This window comes from Zeus faber (assembly GCF_960531495.2).
Source record: "Zeus faber genome assembly, chromosome: 6".
Lineage (NCBI taxonomy): Eukaryota > Metazoa > Chordata > Actinopteri > Zeiformes > Zeidae > Zeus > Zeus faber.
This window is the reverse complement of record NC_137201.1, coordinates 24,342,498-24,366,165: the sequence shown is the minus strand read 5'-3', so window position 1 is coordinate 24,366,165 and position 23,668 is coordinate 24,342,498. Positions and strand designations below refer to the sequence as shown.

The 23,668-nt window shown below is 47.9% G+C and overlaps 1 protein-coding gene across 1 annotated transcript in view; it reads left to right on the top strand.

Annotated features, from left to right (window-relative positions):
* The window catches only part of ppm1h (protein phosphatase, Mg2+/Mn2+ dependent, 1H), a 33,010-nt gene extending 12,632 nt beyond the window's left edge, over window positions 1-20,378 (top strand). Inside the window, exons 4-10 of the mRNA XM_080001988.1 lie at window positions 4,233-4,345; window positions 4,872-4,956; window positions 5,244-5,362; window positions 11,759-11,822; window positions 15,663-15,770; window positions 17,496-17,651; window positions 17,885-20,378. Coding sequence (XP_079858114.1) covers window positions 4,233-4,345; window positions 4,872-4,956; window positions 5,244-5,362; window positions 11,759-11,822; window positions 15,663-15,770; window positions 17,496-17,651; window positions 17,885-18,028 — 789 coding nt within the window. The 3' untranslated portion in view covers window positions 18,029-20,378. The remainder of the gene's footprint in view (window positions 1-4,232; window positions 4,346-4,871; window positions 4,957-5,243; window positions 5,363-11,758; window positions 11,823-15,662; window positions 15,771-17,495; window positions 17,652-17,884) is intronic.
* The last annotated feature ends 3,290 nt before the right edge of the window (window positions 20,379-23,668 follow it).

Sequence of the window (23,668 nt, the reverse complement as noted above, 5' to 3'; positions counted from 1 at the left end):
TCCTTATTTTATCCCTGAAATGAATCGATCAATTGATTGTTCTCTTATTAGATTCAAAAGTTATTAATTGTAATCATTCATTTAAAATTAGCCTCACCTTATGTGATGCGTAGTAGTGTCGGCTGTATGCCGTTTTTAGTTTTGTTAGGTTCTGGTGCAGCCTCCTGTAGCAGCGCTGGGACAGGAGGAGGCGTCTTGGCAGCCGGACTCTGCGGATAAGGCACAGGAAGTTGGCATGCGATGGCGCACACACGTACTCAAGTTGTGTTAAGTACTGCCATCCGTGTCCGATCCATTCAGCGAGACTATTCTCTTCAAATCAGCAGCGCTGGCCATCGAGTCAGTCAGTCAGCTGACGGCGGTAGAGCCTCCGGCGCCTGCTTTCCAACTGCCGCAGGTTTCAAAGAATTGCGAGCCATCTGGCTGTGGCGTAAGTAGATGTTGGAGGCTTAGCTCACCGTGGAGACAAGAGGTCAAGGCCCGTGGCAATCAAAGCAACACGGCACCTGATCGGCGTTACAGCGCGGGAGGTCAGAGGTCACGGGCCCTGGTCTATTAGCTAATCTCTCAGTTTACTGCTGTGTTTGACCTTTGCTTTGCGTTTGCCAAAGACCAGCAGTAATCATCCGGGGATGAATTACACCGTATTTGAGAGTGCGAAATGTGAAAGTCGCAGTTTGCCTGCTTTGGAATTGACTGAGGTTTAAATGTGTGAAAGTGTAAATAATTGTTCATGCACGTTATTTGAATCTGTTACCCACACCAGAGGGAGGGTATTTTCCACATGACACAAGGGGGAAACGACTTTCAATGGAGAATCAATTTAAGCCACTTGTCTCACCGTGGCAACTTAACAGATGCTACCTAAAATGTCCGTATGCCTAAAATCCCACCCAGGCCAGCTGGTAATTTGAGGCAGTTGAGACACATTTTTAACGCTCTCTGCAGATATCGCCTAAACCACTCTTCACACCAGTTAAGAACCATACTGTACCATAAAACGGCACTAAATCTTAATCCTTATATGAAAAGCAGATACCAAAAAAAAAAAAATCCTTCTAATAATTGCTTCTCTTGGTTGAACACTAGGTGGCAGTGTGCAACTGAGAATGTTGTTGGAGCAGTGAGACCCCCCCCCCCCCCCCCCCCACTGGTAGCACATGTATAAGCTTTAGTAAGCCATCCCAATAGGAGACAGAAACGATTGGTATATTTTGCATAATAATCTGTATTTTGTTATAGTGACTTGGATACACAACAGAGTACACAATAAGTCACTTGAATAAAGTCAATTCTATCTGAAGGAAACCCATAACTGGACACTGCTGAAAGTGAGTCTTGACGCTATTCTAAACAGTGCCGTGATGAAACTGTCGTCCGCCGCTTCCAATGCACGGACGTTGGTTATCTCGGCTCCGTTTGCCGTTTCCTCCTCCGGCTGAGGCGGTGGATTTGCGCCTTTGTCCCTTTTCTCTCTCCTCATTCTTTCCTTCTTTCTTTCTTTCTTTCTTTCTTTCTTTCTTTCTTTCTGTCTTTCTTTCTTTCTTTCTTTCATTCTTTCTTCCTTTGTCTCTCCGTCTCTGCCTCCCTCTCTCTCTGAACTGCCCCCTAAAGGGCAATTCCGCGCAAACCCATTCCCTTTTCCGTCATTAGTTTGGGGTAATTAGAATATACTGAAATGACACGTAATCCATTTTCTCATTTATAGGCTTCTGACATGTTTCTATGTATCAGAAAAGCTTTAAATAGAGTCACTTTTTCTCAATATCACATGGCATTTTGGATGCGGTGTTGCATTTTATTTTGTTAAATTTTTGGAGTTACTCATTTTACTTCAGTATCCCCACGGCAGTTGTGTTACAAAACAAAGCTTCCCGAAACCGGAATGCGTTGGGAGGCTCGGTGACTTTTTATTCCATTGAATTCTTCTGGGTTTCCTTTCTCCAAGATCCATTATCTTATCAGAGAAATACGCCGTTAAACTCTCCTCCAGCATGAGTCACCGCATTCCTATGGAAATGGCTCCTTTTTTTTTTTTTTTTTTGCGGGGAGGCTGCTGGAGCCCGATAAACACAGGAAGTCTGTAAACATCAGGAAGAAAGCGTTGCATAGAGGCTGCTGTGTGTGTGTGTGTGTGTGTGTGTGTGTGTGTGTGTGTGTGTGTGTGTGTGTGTGTGTGTGTGTGTGTGTGTGTGTGTGTGTGTGTGTGTGTGTGTGTGTGTGTGTGTGTGTGTGCGCACACACGCAAAATGTATCTCTGTGTATGATATGTTATCGTAAAGACACTTGACAGTTTGAATGGACACACAGAATAGGCCGGTCTCACTCTTGGGCGGTCTGGTCTCCATTGGTGTTTTTTTTTTTTGTCGGGCGGTGCTGACCCCACCTGCTCGTCCCGGAGGGCGGACGCATGCCTGGCGGAAGGAAGATGTAGATGTACACGCGGGGTGTTTCCATTATTAAAGACTTCCGCTACAGCCGTTGGACTCGTCGGATGCAGCCCGGATTAATATGTATGCATGTGGACCTGGCGATGGATTCATAATTCATCAAGGAGTGAAGGACACACACACTGTCTCTCTCTCTCTCTCTCTCACACTCTCTCTCTCTCTCTCTCTCTCTGTCTGCCTGTCTGTCTGCCTGTCTGTCTGCCTGTCTGTCTGTCTGTCTGTCTGTCTGTCTGTCTGTCTGTCTGTCTGTGGGCTACAGTATATTGGCACGGGAAACATATGTTTACATTGACAAAACGATGAAATTAAAAACAACGAATGAAGAATATACCTAAATAGCCTGAAAGTAATGTCATGTATGTCATGTACAGTCAACATTGCAGTTGACATATACAAATAAGTGGAGATGAACTTAAATTTAAAAAAAAGAAAAATATTGAAATGGTGTCCCTCTCTCCCGAGCAGATGGATCAGTACAAAATGTGCTCATGAAGGATATAACACAAAATTGCTGGTGCTGTTCCGCTCTCTCTCTCGCTGCCTGTTCTCTGCGACTGGTTCCCCTTCAAGGAGATGTTAGATCGGGGTAATAACAGGTGTAGCTCACAGGCGTAATTATGGCATTATTCTTCTACACCGACGCGCAGGTGGAGAAAATACCCACGGAGCGCCGCACACAGCTTTCTGCAGCGCCGGCAGAAGCAACTCAGACCTTTTAACTTCAGCAGAAACACAAACACCCTGACGCTAAATGACTCATGCGGAAGCGTTGATATTGGCATTTGAACTTACACAACTACTTGCTTTTAATTGCGCGTAAAGTATTAAAAGTCCAGCGTCTCGATATAACGGAGCCTGGAACACAGGACGAAACAGTATGATTTGTTCAGTGGCATTTGGTTGCTCTTGCTCTTTTGCGTTTAAAAAGGCCGATTTTAAGAATAAATAAATAAAAATACGCTTCATATCCTTAATGTACCAGAGTACATATACCCGGAAGGTGCACTTAATTACACTTTGTTACGTTCCACTTTTGTAACTGTCTCTCTGTGCACAGAGATTTGATATAGCTCTCTCACTCCCCCACACACACACACACACACACAGAGTTCTAAGCTGTGTGTGACAGTGAATATTCCTCAGGAGTTTAAACCCTGAAGGACAGGCTTGTTTTATTTGGTTCTCCCTCTGAATCTGCTGAATACGATGCCAGGGGACCGTGCGATGCTCCTGGAACGCTTCCTGCCCGTCTCCCCGGAGGAGCCATCAACACCGCAGCAAACAATAACCAGAGTTTGGCTGGAAAAACAAAAAAGTGTTTAACGAAGTGGGAGCAGCTTTGTGAGAATCTATCGTAGCAGTTTGATTAATTCGATGACAGATTAATTATTCATGTAATTAATGAGTTGATTTTTTTTCTTTTTTTTTTTAATTATTGATTTTTTTTCTTTTTCGATTCTTTAATTAGCACTGAAATAATCTGGGCTAATTAACTCGCATAATAACCAGTGGCCCTTCCAAACTTTTTTCTTTTGCTTTTGGATTTTATACCGTTTCATTGCCCTTTAACCTCTGTCGTTGGGGGACTTTTAACTAATAATCCCATGTTTTGTTTTTTGTTTTTTTGTTAGTATTGTGTGGATATTTTATGCTGTATTGGCTTCTTGCTGTGAGATAACAAGGAAAAAAATACTTTTTTGAAACCCCCTGGTGTAAGATTACGTTCAGAGGATTAGTTTTCTTGAATGAAGAGATTAGCTGTGTGTGTGTGTGTGTTTTTAGGATGTGCAGATAGAAAAGGAGAAGGCGGTCTACAACATTTCGGGGGGCTGCACTGCGCTGGCAGTCGTCTTTCTCCTTGGGAAGCTCTACGTGGCCAACGCTGGGGACAGCAGGTGAGACAACAGCGTGCGCACACACCGCACACACACACACACACACACACACACACACACACACACACACCGTGACACATTCTCACCCTGGGGGTCTCGCACACATTTGTCACGCTTTCTAATTGCTGTTGTCTTGAGAATTTTGGGGACCTGAAAACGGCGTCATGGGAAGTTGAGAACTGGTGCATTAATTCACACGTTCACACACACACACACACACACTCACACACACAAGAAAGTGTGTGTGTGTGTGTGTGTGTGTGTGTGTGTGTGTGTGTGTGTGTGTGTCTGCTCTCACATCCTCATACCTTTGGAAAGCAGCAGGGATGACCTAGTCCAGAAAATCTGGGTTTGTTTGGTCTACTGTGTGTGTGTGTGTGTGTGTGTGTGTGTGTGTGTGTGTGTGTGTGTGTGTGTGTGTGTGTGTGTGTGTGTGTGTGTGTGTGTGTGTGTGTGTTTGACTGTCTCTCTCTCTTGCTCTCTCTCTCTCTCTCTCTCCCTCCCTCTCTCTCCCTCCCTCCCTCAGAGCGATCATCGTTCGAGCGGGGGAAGTCATCCCCATGTCAACGGAGTTCACACCGGAGTCAGAGAGACAGCGACTCCAGTTCCTGGTAAGAGAGATAATGAGGGAGCCTCGGTCCACTCCCCTCTGGCCTACACAGCTGTCAGATATTAGCACAGTCGACCGCCACCCCTCGCAACCCCCCTCCCCCGTTGAGGTTTTGGCTATGCTTAGCTCTGCCTCTCCCCACCTCACTGCACGGTCTCGTCGCCAGCTTTAATAGACTATGGGATTGTTTTTCCTCTCCCCTGGGCATGTCAATCTCCTCCTGCTCCCTCCTGGATTATTTATTTGTTTGTTTGTGTGTTTGTTTGTGTTCTTTGATTCATGTTTTAGGCCTACATGCAGCCCCACTTGTTGGGGAACGAGTTCACCCATCTGGAGTTCCCGCGGAGGGTCCAGAGGAAGGAGGTGGGGAAGCGGATGCTGTACCGGGACTTCACCATGTCAGGATGGTGGGTGATTGTTTTATTGAATGATTGGTTGGTTGTTTTGGCCAAATGAAACACAGTGCGCAAACGTGTTGAAATGTGTGGCAGGCGGCCCGTGCAGAAAGTGTTTGTCCCCGAAAATTGAGAACAAGTAATTGTATTTGCACTCTGAGTAATTAATGAAATACAATCTGAGCTATCTCGCCAATGTGCAATATGTGCTATTATGCCCCAGTTATGATGAGTTTAGCTGATTGTCATACAAATACTTGCAATTGTCTTTTTTTATGTTCATTTTCAGTTTCATAGTGTAATACACATCCACATTATCAATAAAAAAAAAACATGAATATTGGACCATGAAGATATCTGTAGGCAATTTGCCTCAACCCCTTTTTTTTTTTTTTTTTTTTTATATAATGTTGGTTCAAAATTCCCCTGAAATTTAGATGGAAAATATGATATAGTAGAATCTAAGAATTTTAAAAGAAATAACTAAAATAATTGTGGTTAGGGGGCTTTTTTATAACTGTGACAGCTCTAGTCCAAGTGAAAATTTTTTGCTATTTATTAGGATTGAATGCTTTTTTTTTTTTTTTTTTTTTTTTTTTACAAACTAGTTAATTTTTGTTCTTTACCACAAAATTCCACATGCCGCTCTATTATTCAACAAAATGGAGCAAGTTCACCTTAGAAAGCTTTATTAAAGTTTACAGTTGGTTTGACGACTTGGTGAGATGGATTTTTTTTTTTTTTTGCAGTGACCGTGAACCCAGCATCGTACTCCGGCACTGTTAAAATAACGAACAAGAGGTGTGTAGAACAGCGTTGGCGAGAGAAAGAGGGATTGTATAGGACTTTGTTAAAAACAATTAAAAGAATGAGCAGAGGAAGAAGGACAGTCAAGAAGACGGCTGAGACTGAGATTGAGAGATAGAAATACAGCAGTGTAGAAAAGGAGGAAAAGAAAGGAACAGGATCAGGGAGAACTGATGACATTGACCGATTATTCAAGTGTTAAATGTTTTTGTTTTCTAATTCACGTCTAGTGTTATTAGTAAAAGTCCCACTGTGCGAGAGGGAGGGAGAGAGAGAGAGAGAAAGAAGGTGATGGAGGAACGAAACGTGCTCCCTGATGCCGCCTCTACGTGGTTGTGATCTGTGGATGTAGGTCAGTCGGTGCTGACGCTCCGTATTGGGCCCAGAACTACTTTCCTGCTTCGCTGTCTCCCGTCTCCGCAGCGCAGCCGCCCTGTGATGTATTTTTAATCAGTTTCCCCATAACCCAGTTCTGCTCATTTCACCGGGCCTTGGTCTGGGTCTTAAATTAGTACACTGTCAGCTGGCATGGCCGATGGCATGCGTGTGCGTATGTGTGAATCCTAATGTGACATTGAGCAGGGGCGTAGTTCATTCGTCATTTAGAGATCCTGCATTGTCCCCACCTATGTATATATGTGCTCGCATCGCCTCCACGCTTAGCCTGTCATGCCCACATGCTGTGTGTGTGTGTGTGTGTGTGTGTGTGTGTGTGTGAAAACACACATCCGATTCCTTCAAAGGCAGCTATGATCAAGGCCAGGCCTTAATAAAGGAATACAAGACCGCAGTCTCTCTCTCTCTCTCATCCATTTCAATGAGAGCTGTAGAGGTGGTGGATGGAGGGTCCAGGGGTGGAGGTCAGAGAGGGGTTTTGTTGAGGGCGGCACGCGTTGAGGCGACGGCCCTGAAGTGATGGATGATTTGCAGCGGGGTGTGTTCTACATGCGCCATGCTAATGGCCCAGGGCACCGCCCAAGACACTGAGAGAGAGAGAGAGAGAGAGAGAGAGAGAGAGAGAGAGAGAGAGAGAGAGAGAGAGAGAGAGAGAGAGAGAGAGAGAGAGAGAGAGAGAGAGAGAGAGCGAGAGCGAGAGAGCCCTGACAGGGCTCTATGAGACAGTTTGGATATCGATCATTTGGGGATGGCGGCTGGTGCTTTCATAAGATTTCATGATATTTTTGAGATTTTTACAAACAAAATATTTGAAAAACACGCATAAGTATAATGTGGATGCTATGACCATTTAGTAAAACAACTAGAACAGTATATGAAATCCAGAAAGTTCATACGCAGCCTTTGAAAACATTTTACTATATTATGATATTACGAAAGCCAAAATCACAGATGATATCAAGTCTCATATCACAATTTTGATGCTATATTGATCACCGTGTGTGTGTGTGTGTGTGTGTGTGTGTGTGTGTGTGTGTGTGTGTGTGTGTGTGTGTGTGTGTGTGTGTGTGTGTGTGTGTGTGTGTGTGTGTGTCTATTATACAGTAATACATATTATATTTTAGAAATTAAAAATAAATAAATAAATTCACTACATGATTGATTAATGTAGAACATTTTTAATATTGTTAAAAAAAGGGGTAGGAAAGGATGGTAGAGGTACGGAGCCTGGATGGGCGCTGCGGTGCGGTGATAAACAACAACAAGCTGCCTCATTAGCAGGCGTCCGACCTTCCATCACCATCATCTTCATCAGAGAGAGACCCAGAGCAGAGGAGGACACACCTTCATCATTGTTTCCGCATCTCGCCATCAGGCCGATGTACCCGCTCGGTGTGAGCGATGCGTCCACTTGGCGTTGAGACATTTGGGTCACTGCTGCTGTGCGCTCTGGCACCGATGGTACACCTCAATCCGTTAAAAAGCCGCTCAAGAGGGGAGGGGGGAGGGCATGACTTTTTTTTTTTTTTTTTTTTTGTTGTTTTGTTTTTAACCCTGAACAGTCATATTGTGCCAATCTGTCGCACTCATCCAATGCTGACACAGCCCCCCACTCAATGTCACCCTGAAGTGTGTGTGTGTGTGTGTGTGTGTGTGTGTGTGTGTGTGTGTGTGTGTGTGTGTGTGTGTGTGTGTGTGTGTGTGTGTGTGTGTGTGTGTGTGTGTGTGTGTGTGTGTGTGTGTGTGTGTGTGTGTGTGCGCGCGCGCGCACCACATTAGGATGCTGAGCACACAGAGCTTAATGTCTCCCTGTCACCTCTCTTTGCGCCGTGCAGCAGTCAGAGAGATGAAATCTCACCCCTCCTCTCCTTTTTTTTTTTCTTTTTTTTTTTTTTTACTCACCGTGCATCCTTGGTTCCTTTACCTTCATTTCCTCTTTTCACGTGGTCCTCCTTTCCTCTCCTCCTCCTTCTTCTTCTTCTTTGTTCATGTTTTTTCATCTCCTCTTCCCTCCTCGTCATCCTTCCTTTCCTCTTCTCTCCTCCGTTCACCTCCTCTCTCTTTGCTTTCATTTCCTCCTTTCCTCTCCTTGCCCTCCTTTATTTTCCTTCCCTTCGCCCTCTTTGTCCATATCTTCTCATCTCTACTCTTTTCTCCTCCCCTCCCCTCCTTCCCTCTCCACTCTCTGCTATATCCTCCCCTTTCCTCCTCTATACTCCCAGCTTGGTCCTGGCCTGGCCCTCCTCTCTTTCCACCTCCTCCTCCCCCTCCTCTCCTCTCTTCTCTTCTCCTTCCCTCTCATTTCTCACTCCCCGCTCTGTCCTGGCCTGACCCTCCTCTCTTTCCTGCCTCCTCCCCTCTCTCCTCCTTCGCTTTTGCCTTTCCCTCCCTCCCCCAGTCTCTCACTCACACACACACGCACACACACACACACACACACACACACGCACACACACACACACACACACACACCACCATTATACCCACCGACTGAGCGCACCGCGAACGTGCCGGCACTCCGTCATGTGGTCAAACGGAGCGCTGCCCTTGAACAGCCTCGCCCGCTGTTCTGGACGCGGCGTCCCCCGGAGTGGGCGCGCAGGTATCATAACAGGATTAATGTGTATCGCTCTCATGCGTCTCACACCGTCGTTATCTCCAGTCTGACAGACCGGCTCCGCTGTCTCTAGGGAGAGACGTCCCTGAATGGAAGCTCTAGGGATTTCATCCAAGACGTCTTTGAAGGGAAGAGAAATCGTGTGTAGTTGTCACTGTTGTGTTTTTTTTTTTTTCTTTTTTCCAGGGGGTGGAGTTACACTCCCCCCTTCAAGGTGAAATAGTAAAAAATCAAACGACTTTTGAAACTATATTTATTTTTATATATATATATATATATATATATATATAAAAAGGAATAAGTGTTTGTCATGCTATTGAATTTTACCAACATTTCAGTCTTGAACTGAATGTTATAAGTCACCCGTTCATTGGAGACATTCCATCTAATATGGTCAAAATGTCTTCTCAGAGGCATTTTCGTGCAGTTAGGAGCCATTTCTGGGAAGACGCTGCCGCGTGGTGGTGTTATTCTGTGACCATAGCTGTCAGCCCTGGAAGAGTCCACGGCCACAACTTTATTTATGTGTTCATGGACGGTGATTTGCAGTGATCGTCTTCGCACCGCATGCTGTTAAAAAGTGCTGAGCGCAGCAATACCATGCGCGCCTAAGGTAGAAACATATGGTCCCTCTGAGTGGAACCAGCAGTAATGTAAAAAACATGCCGGTCCATTTTAATCCGCCTCACAGAAGCTGAACTACATCGGTGGACAAGGTGTCAGCCAGATCCCGGGTGAAAGAGAACTTACAAATAAATCCTTAGGGTTTGTTTGGGTTTTTCCTTGCCGTGCCAGACAGGTTGTGCCTTAAGACCGTTCAGATAGTGTCATGTAAATTGCCTTTCTGGCAGACATTTTTTCCCCTACTTTATGAAGCAGATCCACCCACTTGGCACCTGGAATCACTAAAACAAACTGTAAAAATGTAAACATAATTTGCTGTGGGTCTGGACCACCTCATTTACAACCTGTGTTTTTCATTTTTTTAACACCGTGTGTTAGTTTTAAATGGAAGGATTTCAGTGCTGCTTGCTATCTGTAAATTGGCTTTTGTACGGTCTGTGTTAAAAAAACAACAAAAACAAGATACCGTATTTCCTCAAATATAAACCGGTAGTCAAATAGAAATTGGGCCTCTCATAAATGCCGGGGGCATGGTCGACACAAACAACCAAAAGCCTGCCTCAATTAAAGACCGGGAGGAAAAACTGATTGGAGCTGCGGCGCTTCATCAGAGCGATCTTTTCTCCAAAAACAACAAATAAAACAGTGTATTTTTATTCTCGAGGTATTCAATTTACTACATTTCCTACTGCTGCGTAGCAGATCGCAGATCGCTTCTCGGGGCAAATGCCCCGCTCTGAGCACTCTCGCTCTCCAGCGCTCCAAGCAGGAAGTGGTGTGTTCAAGGCAAACTCGGAAAGCTGTAGTCCCCCCCCTCCCCCGCCCCCGTCGGCCACCGCCGCAACTGCGACTTTTAGAGTAGCTACTAGCTCTCTGTTTTTTCACCATACATGTGTTTGCATGGCATGGCACCCAGACGGAAGTTTGATTTAAAATTCATACTAAAACATGACCAATTATACTTATTAAACAGCAGGAATTAGATATAAACGCCTTCCTCTCATATAAGCCTGCTTCCAATAAAGGCCCGGTACCCTCTGCAGTTGAGGTAAATAAAGCTCCCAGTCACTATTTCAGGAAAGTTCCAAAGGGATTAGGAGAGAAAGGGTATCTCAGGACAGTTCCATAGCATGAATAAATACTGTATTACACTGCCTTGTACTACGGCTCAGTGTGGTCCCACTCTGAGAATGGTAAATTATTCATCAGTTGGTTTAGTTTAAACACCGCTTTGAGAACAGGGGAATGTGAACCGTCTTACCCTCACTGCATCAATCAGCTCTTTCCTATGCAAACGCTGTGACGCGCGCGCGCACACACACACGCGCACACACACGCACACGCACACGTACACACACACACGCCTCAAACATGCGTGAGCACAGAGAACGTCTGCTGGCATTTCACTTGCTGTCACTGGGGAGAAATAAAATAAAAAAACGGTCAGATTCAGAGAAGGAACTGGAGGGAAATATGCAGAGGCTCTAAGGCATGCGTTGGCCCCACCCCTCCCATCTCTCTCCCTCTTTGGTGAGCCCTGCAGGGTTCGCTAGGGTGGCGGAGAAGAACGATCTCTAGGCCAGCGGGTCTCAACGTGGGGTCCGGGGGGGGGGCGCCCCTAAGGGGTCCTTCAAGAGCTTACTAGCGGTCCACAGCGAGATGGTTAATAGTGAAGCATCCCTATGATTTTGTTTACAAGACATTAGCGCCATCGGAGAATGTACAACAACGACTGTTTTGATCTTAGTTTCATGGTTATCCCAGGTATGGAAGTATAGACTATAAACAAATTCTCAGATCGGAGTTCCACAGATAACATCTTATCGAATGGGCTCCGAGGCCAAATAAGTTTCAAATCGAGGGTCCTCGAGATGGAACGGGGTTGAGAACCACTGCTCTAGGGCCACGCGTACGCTTCATGTCGTAAAAACCAAACGCCCATAAAAGTGTCTCCCTCTGCACAGGGCGTATAAAACCATCGAGGACGAAGACCTGAAGTTTCCCCTGATCTACGGCGAAGGGAAGAAGGTAAGGAGCTGCGCCTCCCCAGTCGCTCGCTGACAGAGTTACTCCCACAGCCTTGTGCGTCTCGTCTGTAATCAAAGCTCGCCAGGGCACCGTGAGTCAGCCCCAGCCCCCCCCCCCCCTCGCCAGGAGGAGGAGGAGGAGGAGGAGGAGGACTGAACTTGGCAAATAGCGATTCTGGAGGATGACGGGGGGCACTTCCCCTGCAACTACCCCCAAGGATATACATCATGGAAGGATGTCAGCGTATTCCAATTGGTTTATGTTTGTTTTTCAAATTTCCAACGCGTTGTCTGAAATCCGAAAGAAAAACAGCCGATGATTTATTTTTTATTTTTTATTTTTTAATTTCATTTATTTATTTTTTTTCGACATTAACATTGCGCCGATGAGCCCGTCGCTCCGTTCGCCTCGAGCTCAAACATCAGACTTGAATATCCACCGCCACTCCCCTGCCCACACACTGCCCCGCTTGTCATGCAGATCTTTCTGCTCAGACGTCTAAATCATGAGATGTTTGGGAGCCTTGTTTTTTTTTTGTCTGTTTTTTTTCCCCCCCCTTCACAAGACGCGAGCGGTGGCAAGTCGGCGATCATGTGAAAAGAGCCGAGAGACGTTATTGGTCCGCCTGGATTCTCAACGCGCGCCGGCGACGCAGCGATGGCGGCGACTCTCGATGGAAATGCACGCGACTTGGCAGCACGGCGCTTTTCTGACATGAAGTTCGAGAAAAGATGAATACATTTTCAACGCTGAACTACCAAACTTGGTTTCAAATCCCGCGTAAGCCGCCCGAATGATCACCTTCGAGAAAACGTCAAGTTCGGGGGGGGTTGGGCCGTCGAGGCCCACCGAAGACAATGCAGCCAACCTCCCAACGGCATTTCGGTGATATATGAAGTGCAGCGTTGACAAAGGTCGAGGAGGAAACTCGATAGACCACCAGAATAATCCCCCGCTGCCCACCCGGGTCTTCTCCGGTGTCCCACTCCACGCACACAGACACTGGGTTTGTGTTTGACTGATGACTGGGGCAGATGTCGCTGCAGAGCGCCGTCTGCCTGCCGCGGCGCTCGGGGTTTACCCCCGCACAGTTGGCCGTGCCCACGTCGAGTCCTCTCCCTTTGAAGTGAGGTGGGGAAGATGGATGGCTAGATCTGGGGGGGGGTGGGGTGGTAGGGGGGTGGGTGGGGGGCTTTGTGCTGCAGAGAAATGCCAGAGCACTTCAAAGCCCGGCGCACTGCCTGCCGGGCCTCAGTGCTCAACAATTAATCCCAGGATGTTTCCCCTTCTCTGCTGGAGGAGCTGTGCCGCCACTTTGAAACTCTCCCCTCTCCTCTCCTCCACTCTCGCTCTCGCTCTCTCTCTCTCGACTTGGCATCTGCACTGCATTCTGATCCAGACTCACTTCTACCAGGGAAGGCCAACTGCTCACTCGCGCGCTCACTCCTCTCCCCCAGCTTCACTCTGCCTCCTATTTCATCCGCTGTACAGTAGATTCAATTAGCCGAGTTCTGCGCTGGCAGCCATTTTTAAGAGACAGTGCGGACAATTTGCACAGTGGGAATTAAAAAGGGGGATTTAATATAGCCTACAAATGAGTTGGACGGCGTCTGCCGGTGGAGTGGAACATTGTGAAATGTATCAGTGGGCTGTTTATTATGGTGTCGTGAGCAATGTCTTCCGTTACGTTAGACACGGAGCAACCCTGTGCTCATGTGTTTATTTGCTTAAATGCTGCCTATCCATGCAGTTAAACATCCCCGCCGGGCCATCGCCTGTGCATTCATAGGGAAATGTCACTCGGGAGACAATTTGTGCCACTTTTGTCTTTTTGAGAAAACCCAAGATCATTAAAACATAAAAAGAGAGATACAGCACAAACACATGATATTAATGACCCATTAGCACAGTGGCAATTGAAGCCCATTCTCATTTTTGCGTGAAATTTGCATGTTCTGTGTTCTCTCCGTTTTCTGCCACCTCCAAAGACATTTAGGGTGTTTGGTCACGGGGCCAAAAACGTGACTTAAGTATGTCAAATTTCAAGCGGATTTGCATTCAAAGACAGGACGGTGGCGAAGAAAACAAAACATTCTGAAAAGAATGAAAATATCGAATCTGAAAAATGTTCCCGTTGGGGGGGGGGGAATTGTGTTGAAATATATTATATATAATAGAAGCGTCTGACATTAGCGAACACAATAGCGGCGTTTATCTAAATATAACTGGTATCCCCGAGCGACACAACTGTTTGCGGATAGAATTCTGCTGGGATACCTTGTGTTGTAGAATTTCTCACCAGTGTTAGAGGCAGCTCATGTTATATTTAGAAACCTTTAGCTGCCTCCACATTCCAACATTAGCCGCCCCAGACGTGGGTGAGAAACAGTTTTGGGAATACTGCGACGCCACTGGTGTAGGCCTTTGCTCACGGCTTCTAGACGTATATGCAAATAGGGGTCCCCCGCCCCGCCCCCAAAAGAACTCCCCCGCGGCGTCAAAAGTGACATGAAAACTGCACTACATTCAGTTCCTTTTCATTCTTTGGAATCCTACATTTTTCATTCAATGCCAACAGTTTAAAAAATACATATAAATAAATTATATTTAAGTTTTCCAATGCCACATGTTTTTCAAGTAACATTTTTTCTTTCGATTCCAATGACCTGTTCCTCAACTCTATTTTGAAAAAGCCAAATTCAGTGCAAACATTTGTCAATTCCAAATACTAATGACATTTTTATGTGGCTCCACAATTAAGACCAGCTATAGGAGAAGGTTGGCTCATTCAGGGTCGACATACCTTTCAGCTTGAGGACGCCGCGATGTACTCCGGCCCCCCGTAACCCTGAGCCGAAATAATTGCTACAGAAATTACATGAATGGAACCCGGCCTCTCATGGAATAACTCAGAGGTTTTCAATAGGAGACTTTGCTAAGTAGGCATGGGTCAGCAACGCGGTGCATCTGGCCGATGCCAGCAGGCCGCCAGATATACAGGCCCTCCAGCATCCGGCGGCGCTCTCCGCAGCCCCGCCAGGTCGCGGCACGCCGCAAAACCCCAGTGCTCAATGTGTGCTGTTGGCAATTGCGATTAAAATTGCGGGGCTGGGCTGCTGATCTGGAGTAGGGTCGGCGTGCGAGTGTTCGTGTTCCAAGCTAATATGAGTGGGGTTAAAAGTTCGGGACGGACTTGAAGCAAGCGGGAAGATACGCTCTCAGTGTGGCTGATCCGTGGGAAATGGTCACAAGAGTTATAAACGTGAGAAACTGAACAGGATTTTGAGTTTCTAATTGGAATTAAATTCAGGCACTGGGGGCAGATCTAATCATATTTTTTCATTCACTGTCATGTTTAAAGAAAGACGGTATCATGCGTGCCTCATATTGCTTTAGGCTAGAGTGTAGGGCGTTATAGAGTATTTAAATATATTATGTATTTGAAGATTTTATTCAAACATTGGACATCTTGAATGCGGTTTTAATCTAAGACCGACGGCAAAAGTCCTCGCTTTAAGTGTTTTACAGAATAAATGGAAAGGGAAGTTATATTTGTCTCCCGTTTTATTTAACCGAAAAAGGGTCCGACCCGTGACTCAAAACCGTGTGTTTTGTGATGCGTGGCGCCCCTGTCTGAGTGTCCGTTTCCATCTCCACTGTCACCCGATCAGCCTGTTTTTTTCGTGAGAATGGGCTCCGGTTGTCGCGCTGTCGCTGACGCCTGACGTTCGCTCACCGACCGCTCCCACGTCGTCCCCCCGGGGGAGCCCCGCGGGGGGATGCGGACGGGGAATCGGGCGGCGGCGGCCTCTAAACCTCTCGACGGTTGCTCCCACGCAGGCTCGAGTGCTGGCCACCATCGGGGTAACGAGAGGCCTCGGCGACCACGATCTCAAGGTGCACGACTCCAACATCTACATCAAGCCCTTCCTGTCCTGCTGCCCAGAGGTAGGAGTGTCCAAAGACTCGTTTTTTTTTTTTTTTTAATCCATTCACACTGTGTACTCGCTTATAATGTTCCATCTCGGACACAACCGCGGATGCAAACGCTCAGGGATGAAGTGGTTGGTGATTATTCTTCAGAATGCATTTCAAAGTCAAATGTGGAAAACCTTTTAGTACGTTCATTGTGACTCACTGGAGGAAGATGTGCCATTTATTCGCGAAGCCCTGAGTTGGAAACTGGAAAGGCATCGCAACTCCCTTTCTGTGTTCCGTTCCGTCCGCACCCCCAACCCCCACCCGCCCCCGTTCATCTCCACTGTACAAACACACAAACCCGTGGGCTGCCCACCCTTGAGGAAAAGGAGCCCCCGCTCCCAGAAAATAAGTCAAATCCTTCCCAGCCGTTTAAAGTCCGGGGGGTGGACCCGGCGCTCGTCCTGTGCATTAACATTTCACCCCGACCGGCGCTCTCCAACGGCCTCCTCCTCCCCGAGCTCTCCCGTGACTCCGGCGGTCGCAGAGCCCCAGAGCGCGCTGAAGATCTTTAATTCATTGTCCTCGGAGTTCACTCGCAGTTCAGGGTTAGGATTCCGGCACGTACCAGTCTCTGTCCTCATTTTTCATTTTATTTTAATTGTATTTTTGTAAATTGTATTTTTTATTTTTTAATTTGTCCGCCGTCCTTCGCCATTGTTTCCGCACCGACCGAGAAAGAGTGATCAGCATACGTCGGGTTTGGGACGGAAGTCGAGGGAGAGAGAGAGTCGCCGTCGGAGGATTTGGTTTCCACAACCACCACATGAGCAACCTCCCCCCTGGAGACGTAGGGATATTCAGTTGGAACCTGGCGATCACCTCTTCACTCCCAATACCAATTCGGTGTCATAACTTCATGTATGGGCTGAAGCAAAGCGCCGATCCATTACTTTCACTGAAGAGCATGAATGCGGACCATTAGTTTGGGAGCGTACGAGAGCATAATGGTTGTGATATAATAAATCCATCATCGTGTGAATCACATGATGGATCACACGCTTCTGGACCACTTGGGTGACCCCGCGGTCACGCCATGTTGTTTTTGGCCTTCAACAGCACTCGTGAAAAGGCAGAAAACTAAAAGGCCGAGCCCCGGTTTTCATGGTAACACTTAACACCGGTTAACACTCAACGCAGTATCGACTGAGGGCCGTGGTTTGAGTCTCCCAATTGATTCCTAAAAGACCGTTCAGTGATGTTTTGTTCGCTCATGCGATCGTTTGCATTAAAAAAAAATTAAAAGTGAAACTGTTTTTTGCTGCCGTCTTTTCGTCACTTGCTTAGAAGTGGCTTGAAATGGCAAAACCCCCTATTTTGTGTTTGAGGCCAAATGTAGCGTGTGTCTGACCGGCGCTGGAAACTCTGCTCAGCCGTCGTTTGCGGCCCACGTCGCCCCAGATGTTTAAGATAATTATTACAATAATCGTACGTGACATTGTGAATACACATTGCGTGGTGCCACTGGTCTTTTGAGAACACGGGTTTTGATCAGAGCTACGGGCCTTGACGAAATAACCCGGCCTTACATTGTCCCGTTTGAACGCCATCACCCCATGACTCCGCACCGGGGACCTGCCCACCACCACTCATTGACCACCTCACCGGTTGGAGGCGTGCGTTTTCGACAAAAAGCCTCTTGACGGGTTTTTTTTTTTTTGTTGTTTTTTTTCCCGTGCCATTGCGAAAATCCAGGTCAAGGTTTACCCGCTGACGCAACACGAGCACGGCGCCGACGACGTCCTGGTGCTGGGAACCGACGGGCTGTGGGACGTCCTGAGCAACCAGGAAGTGGCCGAAGCCGTGGGCTGTTTCCTGGCAAACTGCGACCCTGACGACCAGCACAGGCACGTGGACCCCGCGCTCTCCCCCCCGTTCCCACTCGCGTCGGGGGGAAAAAAAACGAAGGCCGTGGCCGTGACGGCAATTAACAAATCGATTAGTCAGTCTCAGACCGGGTTTGTGGCGGCACGTTTGGAGAGGATTCATTCCTGAGGTTAACTCGGGCGTGCCCCTCTTATACAGGCTGCACCTTTTCTCCCCGTGGTTAACGCGGCGCTCTGCTTTTCCTTGCCGGAAGGTACACCATGGCGGCTCAGGACCTGGTGATGCGAGCGCGGGGGGTCCTGAAGGACCGCGGCTGGAGGATCTCCGACGACCGACTCGGCTCCGGGGACGACATTTCCATCTACATCATCCCCCTGATGTACGGGAACCGGCAGACCTGACCGGGGGGCCCCTGGGCGCACGGCGTGACCGGGTTCTCGTCGGCGCCGCCGTCGTCTCCTCCTCCCCCCCCACCCCCCTCCATCCCTCGTGCTCCTCTTCTTTCGTCCGCCGCGAGAAACCGAGTGTCTGCCGTCAGAGACACTTCTCATTGATTTTATTTTATTTATCGTTTCGTCATGGAACCCTGCAACGCTTTGAGTGTATAAACAAGAAAGTCCACCCTCTTTCGACCATTCCGTACGCCCGGGGCCAGCGCCTTTTGCCGCTGTTCGGCCAGACCCCGGAGAGACCTCGGCCGTGTTTTCACGGAGAGGGATCCCCCCCCCCCAATGATCCCGTATCCCTTTGTGTGGTCTGGAAAAGAGAGCGGGAGAGCCACGACCCAGCCCCGGGAGAGGTAAGTCAAACAAATCCGCTGTTTGGAAGCCACGTCCAGCGTATTGGGATGGGACAGAATCTACATTTGGCATTGTTTTCTAATAAATGGCTCCATCATAATGTACAATGTGGACACATATACAGATGGGTACTCTAAAATGTTTTCCTTGGAAAGATGTATATACGAATCATACCTCCTCTGTTGCGTGTACAACTTTCTTAATGTTCCATCTGGCCAGGAACTTTGCTCCCATTAGTCAAATGCCAGAAAAAAAAAAAGAGAGACAAAAAAAAAGCCAGTGTGTCATAACTTAGAACCTCAGCATGGTTCCTCCTTTAATGTGACAAAACTGTAATTGATGTCAGAATAAGTTATTGTCGCTCTAACTTTTTAATTGTTACATTACGTGCAATAATTTACTGCTGTTTTGAAACCCCTTACTTAGAAGAAGAAGAAATGTGGGTTTTTTTGTTTGGTTTTTTTTTTTTCAACGCTTTTATTAAAAGTAGAATATAAAAATGCAATAGCCAGCAGGTTTCTGGTGATGGCTTAATGTGACACGCCCTTCGGGGAACATCGTCCGATGGTACACACTACGCATTATGATCCAATAGAACACTTCATCATACTCATGTTTTTCTTCTTGTTTTGTTTGGCATTTGTTGCCTCAAGGCAACGCTGGATGTTTTTTTTTATGTTAAAAAGGAACACATTTATTGAAAACATCAATTAGCATAACAAGTTAACATTACATTTAGGGTTTCTATAAGCATTGCAAGTCCTTGTTTAATCTCAAAACAAAGTTGAGATTCAGCCGTTTCCCTCAGTCAACATTGCCTGATCATGTTCCAAATACTGCCGTCACGGCCCGGTGAGGTTCCGCTCTGGTACAAACGATGCCTCGTGGCAACCTGCACGTTTTCGTTGACAGGTCTCCCGCCTAAAATGATTAAAACAAAACGGCTTTACCAACAACTGCAGTTGGAGGCGGTGTTTTCCCAAGGATAGTGGCGTGGTTTGAAAGCGTTGAAGAATTGAGAAATAATCGGTTCTCTGGCAGAGGAGGAATCAAAATGGGTGCCAGTGGATCACATGACCATGTTTTGCATTTCTGTTGGTTTCTACTTGGACGTCCCCCCTTGATGACGCACCGACTCATGTATCGGGGCGGTGCAGCGATCGAAATTTGGCCATAGAGGGTTAAAAACCCGTGAAAATTAATGCGGTCCTTCTTTTTTTATTTTTTTTTTTTTTTTTTTCTTCCTTCAGATTACTTCACCATTCTGTTTACTTTATTTATTCATTGATCTACCTCGTTGTCTCCTTCCTTTCTCGTTTTGTTTCATTTCATTATTTCAATTCACGCTATTGATAAGGTGCAGCTGTGCCATTAAACTGATGTTGGTTTGTGCAGAGATTCACTGCATCAATAAAGAAGAAGTCACTCAGGAAGGTTTAGTCGGTTAAGTTTTTTGGGGTCGAGCGATTTGCCCGATGTTTTACAGTTTGTCAAATATGTTAAATAAATAATTTACATGTAGCTGAGCGACGTCCGTGGGAATCAAACACACTAATGGGGATTTTTTTATTTTTTTTTTACATGTCTTTAGGATAAGTGTCACTAATAAGCAAGTAGATGGTGTCACTGAAAATAAGTAGTATACGTGGATGTGTGTCTCTACAGTCTACAATTTCCTTATTTTTGTATCTCAATTTAAATTAAATATTTGGATTTTTTTTTTTTCCCTCTAATCAGATTTGTGAGGACACAGAGTCTTATGTGTGCTATGCTAAGTCTATAAATCTTTTGGAACGTGTAACAGCACAGGCTTATTTTAGTTAAATGTAAAAAAAATAAATAAGAAAATGTGTAAATACAATTGAATGGACACTTGTTGACAATTCTCTCCTTTGTTATGCTGTAAGTGATGTACATTTTTCTCCCTGATTATAAAAGAAAAAAGTCCTTTGTACCGTTTTTGGAACTGAAGTTCAATGTAAAAAAAAAACAAAACAAAGAACTAATTTTGATCTTTAATAAAAAAAAAATAATAAAAAAAAAAGCTCATTGACTTCTAAGCATCGTGTCTTTGCAAAACACATTATGTGGGGAAATTGTTTGATGGATGGGAAAACACTACGATTCGCCTCAAGCTGGAACACGCAGCGTTCCACCAGCACCACGTAGTTGAAACAGCATGAGTCACGAGCGCCAAGGTGGTGAAATGTGTTATAATTGCAAAATACAGTGAACATGAAAATGTTTGAAGAAATCTCACAGCTTATTTGTGATTCACACTGTTGCGTTCTGTGCGTTCACAAAGCTGTCTCGATTTTGCGTGGAGGCAGACGGAGCTTTATGGCGCCGGGCCGGAGGGAAATGACTTTAATGCAGCAACAGTGAGATAACCTGGTCATCGGGGATTGAAGCCAAAGTGAGTGTGTGTGCGCTAGTGTCGAAGACGGAAATCTGGCAAAAGCATGAAACTCTGGATGGAAAACCGTATCGATTCGCTCCACAAAGGGCCCGTCTCTGAGCCGTTCCATGGAATCGCAGCGATCGCACCGCGTCCTTAAGCCGCGCAGATGGGACGGGAATCTGTTCCTGGAATTGTCTCGGAGCAGCATGTGCGGTGGAGGTAGAACTTGACACCAAATGCACACGCACACGCACGCACGCACACACCCTCAGGTGGGAGTCTCGGTTTGATAACATGAGGAAGATGTGCCTGCGCCGCAAACATTCTGCGGCTCCTTTCAGACGCCGCTGCCGCATGAAGGGAGATTCCGGTGCGAGTGGGAACAATGGCCGCTGTCGGCTGAATCCGCAGGTGGAAAGGGATTTGTGTAGAGGAGAAGTATTACCGGAGGATTGCAACAGCTGAGGTTTACAATACCTGCAAGAGCCGGGAAGACAGCGAAGAGGAGGAGGGGGAGGAGGACTGTTAAACAATCACCTGTTTGTTGGTTGGTGCACTGCCGAGTATCCTCTCGTGTGGTAAAATGCTAAATTAAAATAGTGACGCTTGGCAGCCACACTTGGCTTTCGCAATGTAAAAATACTAACCTGTTATTCTGCAAAACTGTAGTTCATCAAAACGGCCCAATCAGTCCTCGCTCAGCTCTGGCCTTTGGGACCCGGGGCGTGAATTTGCAGGATTAATGTCGTCCAATTAGCGGTAAACTGGAAAAGCGTGACTCCGTTTGATGCACCTCCCCTCCCGCAAACGGCCCCATGCTCATTTCTGCGCCGCGCCGGCGTGCACGTGAGAGGGGTGTGGATCTCACTTAATGAGGGACCAGGGCCCGAGGGTCTTTCCGGGTTCGTCCCCATCCTCCCATCCCGCGGGACGGGATTACGCGGCCCGGGCACCAAGCACACGGCCGTGCACCTTGGACGCACGTCCTTGTGCAAACACGGGGCTCGCACAGGAAGCGCCGTTGCTCGGAGGCTGCCGCTCCTCCATCCCCCCCCGGCAGGAGGCGGCGCTGCCATCTGCTCCCGACAGGCGAGCGCCGCGGCCCCCCCCCCCCCCTCTAGTCGGGCCAGCACTGACCTGGCACTTTACTCCCGTGTGTGTGTGTGTGTGTGTCTACGGTCCAGATTGGATGACGCAGATGATGACATAGTCTTTCCTGTGGGTGGCTTGTTTTTCCAAGGTCGCAGCACCCGCCTCGGCACACACACACACGAGATGCTGATTGGGCTTAGCGGCGAGATACTCATCTCCTGGGCCGAGGTGCCTTCCATTCCTGCTGCATTCCACCACAACAAACCTCCCCCTCAAGATATATTCAGCAAGCTTTCAGAGAACTTCCGAGGGTCCGGTGTGAAAGCACGGCTCTGTGTATCGTGCGCAGAGCCTTTCATTATTTTATTTTATTTTTATTTTTTTTAAAGAGGCAAAAGGTGCTGCAGAATAATTGCGGCCCCTCCGTGAAAGGGCCTCGCCGGCGCAGACCGACTCTGCAGAGGCGTTTGTCCTCACCTTCCAAGCAGCCGGCGCTCCGCCTCATGTGCTGCAGCGTCACACAAGGGGGGCTCACATGGTTCCCCCTGCCCCGAGGCGTCCGCAGCCGAGAGCCGATTTGGCAGCGTTGACACAAGATGGATGAGTTGGGGTCTGGGCCCCTAATTGCCTCATTACGTGTCACTCCTCCCGGCAGCCGGCGGGACGCGGTCAACGGCGACTCGCTCCGAGGACCTGAAGGAGCTGCAGCGCGTCACACCAGGGAGTCGGCAACCAGTGTAAGCGCTCGGATCGCAACTGGAGTCCACCCCCCGCGGCCCTACCCCGAACCTCCGCCACAGACACACGTGAGCGCGAACAACCGCGTCCCGAGACCAACGCAAACCCTCCGCGCCGCGTCGAGCGCGGGCTGGTTAATGTTTGTCTCGGAAGGTCAGACCTCGCACGCCAGGCCGACGCCGCGCGGTCTGGGCCGAGACGGGGCTCGAACTCGGGGCCGCAGACGGGGTCGGCTGTGGCCCGATCCAAGCTGGCCCATCGCACCCCGCCACGAGACCCCCGCCCGCCCGCCCGCACCACATGACGCCCCGGTGCGGATGGTTCACGCTGCCGAGATCTGAAAGGTGAAGTCTAAAATGCACGACCCCTATCGGGTATCAGTGGTACACGCCCGGTGATGACACCACGGCAAAGACCCCCCCTTGCATGTGCTGTAGACACTGGAGCCCACCCTGTCTGACGAGGATGGTGCCCCTCGTTTTAAATTTTAAACGCCCTGTCCCCTGGCTAGGATGGGCGTGGGCGTGCGGGGGGGGTACTTCCCAGTTGATAAGGCGCAATCTGTCAACGATGAAATGCAGAATTATCAGCGAGGGGAGGTCGGGGAGGCATCGCAGCAGATGTGCAGCAGGCTACTCCGGGGCAGGAGCCACGTCACTCATCTCCTCATAGCCACAGTCCTATGACCTACATGCGTTGCACACACTCCCCCCTCGGCCGGCGGTGGAAACAATGCGATCTAATCGACGCACGGTGGTCCGTCCCGCACGCTCCTTCCGACGCACCGAGCGGACGCACCGAGCGGACGCACCGAGCGGACGCACGCAGTTCCCCTGCAGAAACTTGCTCCCCCCCCCACACCCCACCCCTCCCCTCCCCCCTCCCGACGTCGTCCCCCACCTTTTTTTTTTTTTTTTTTTCCTCCTTAAAAAACGCATTTTCAACAGCGAGGAGTTCTGCAACACGGACACTTAAAACCCCGCGACGACGGCGGCGACGCCGCAAGTCAC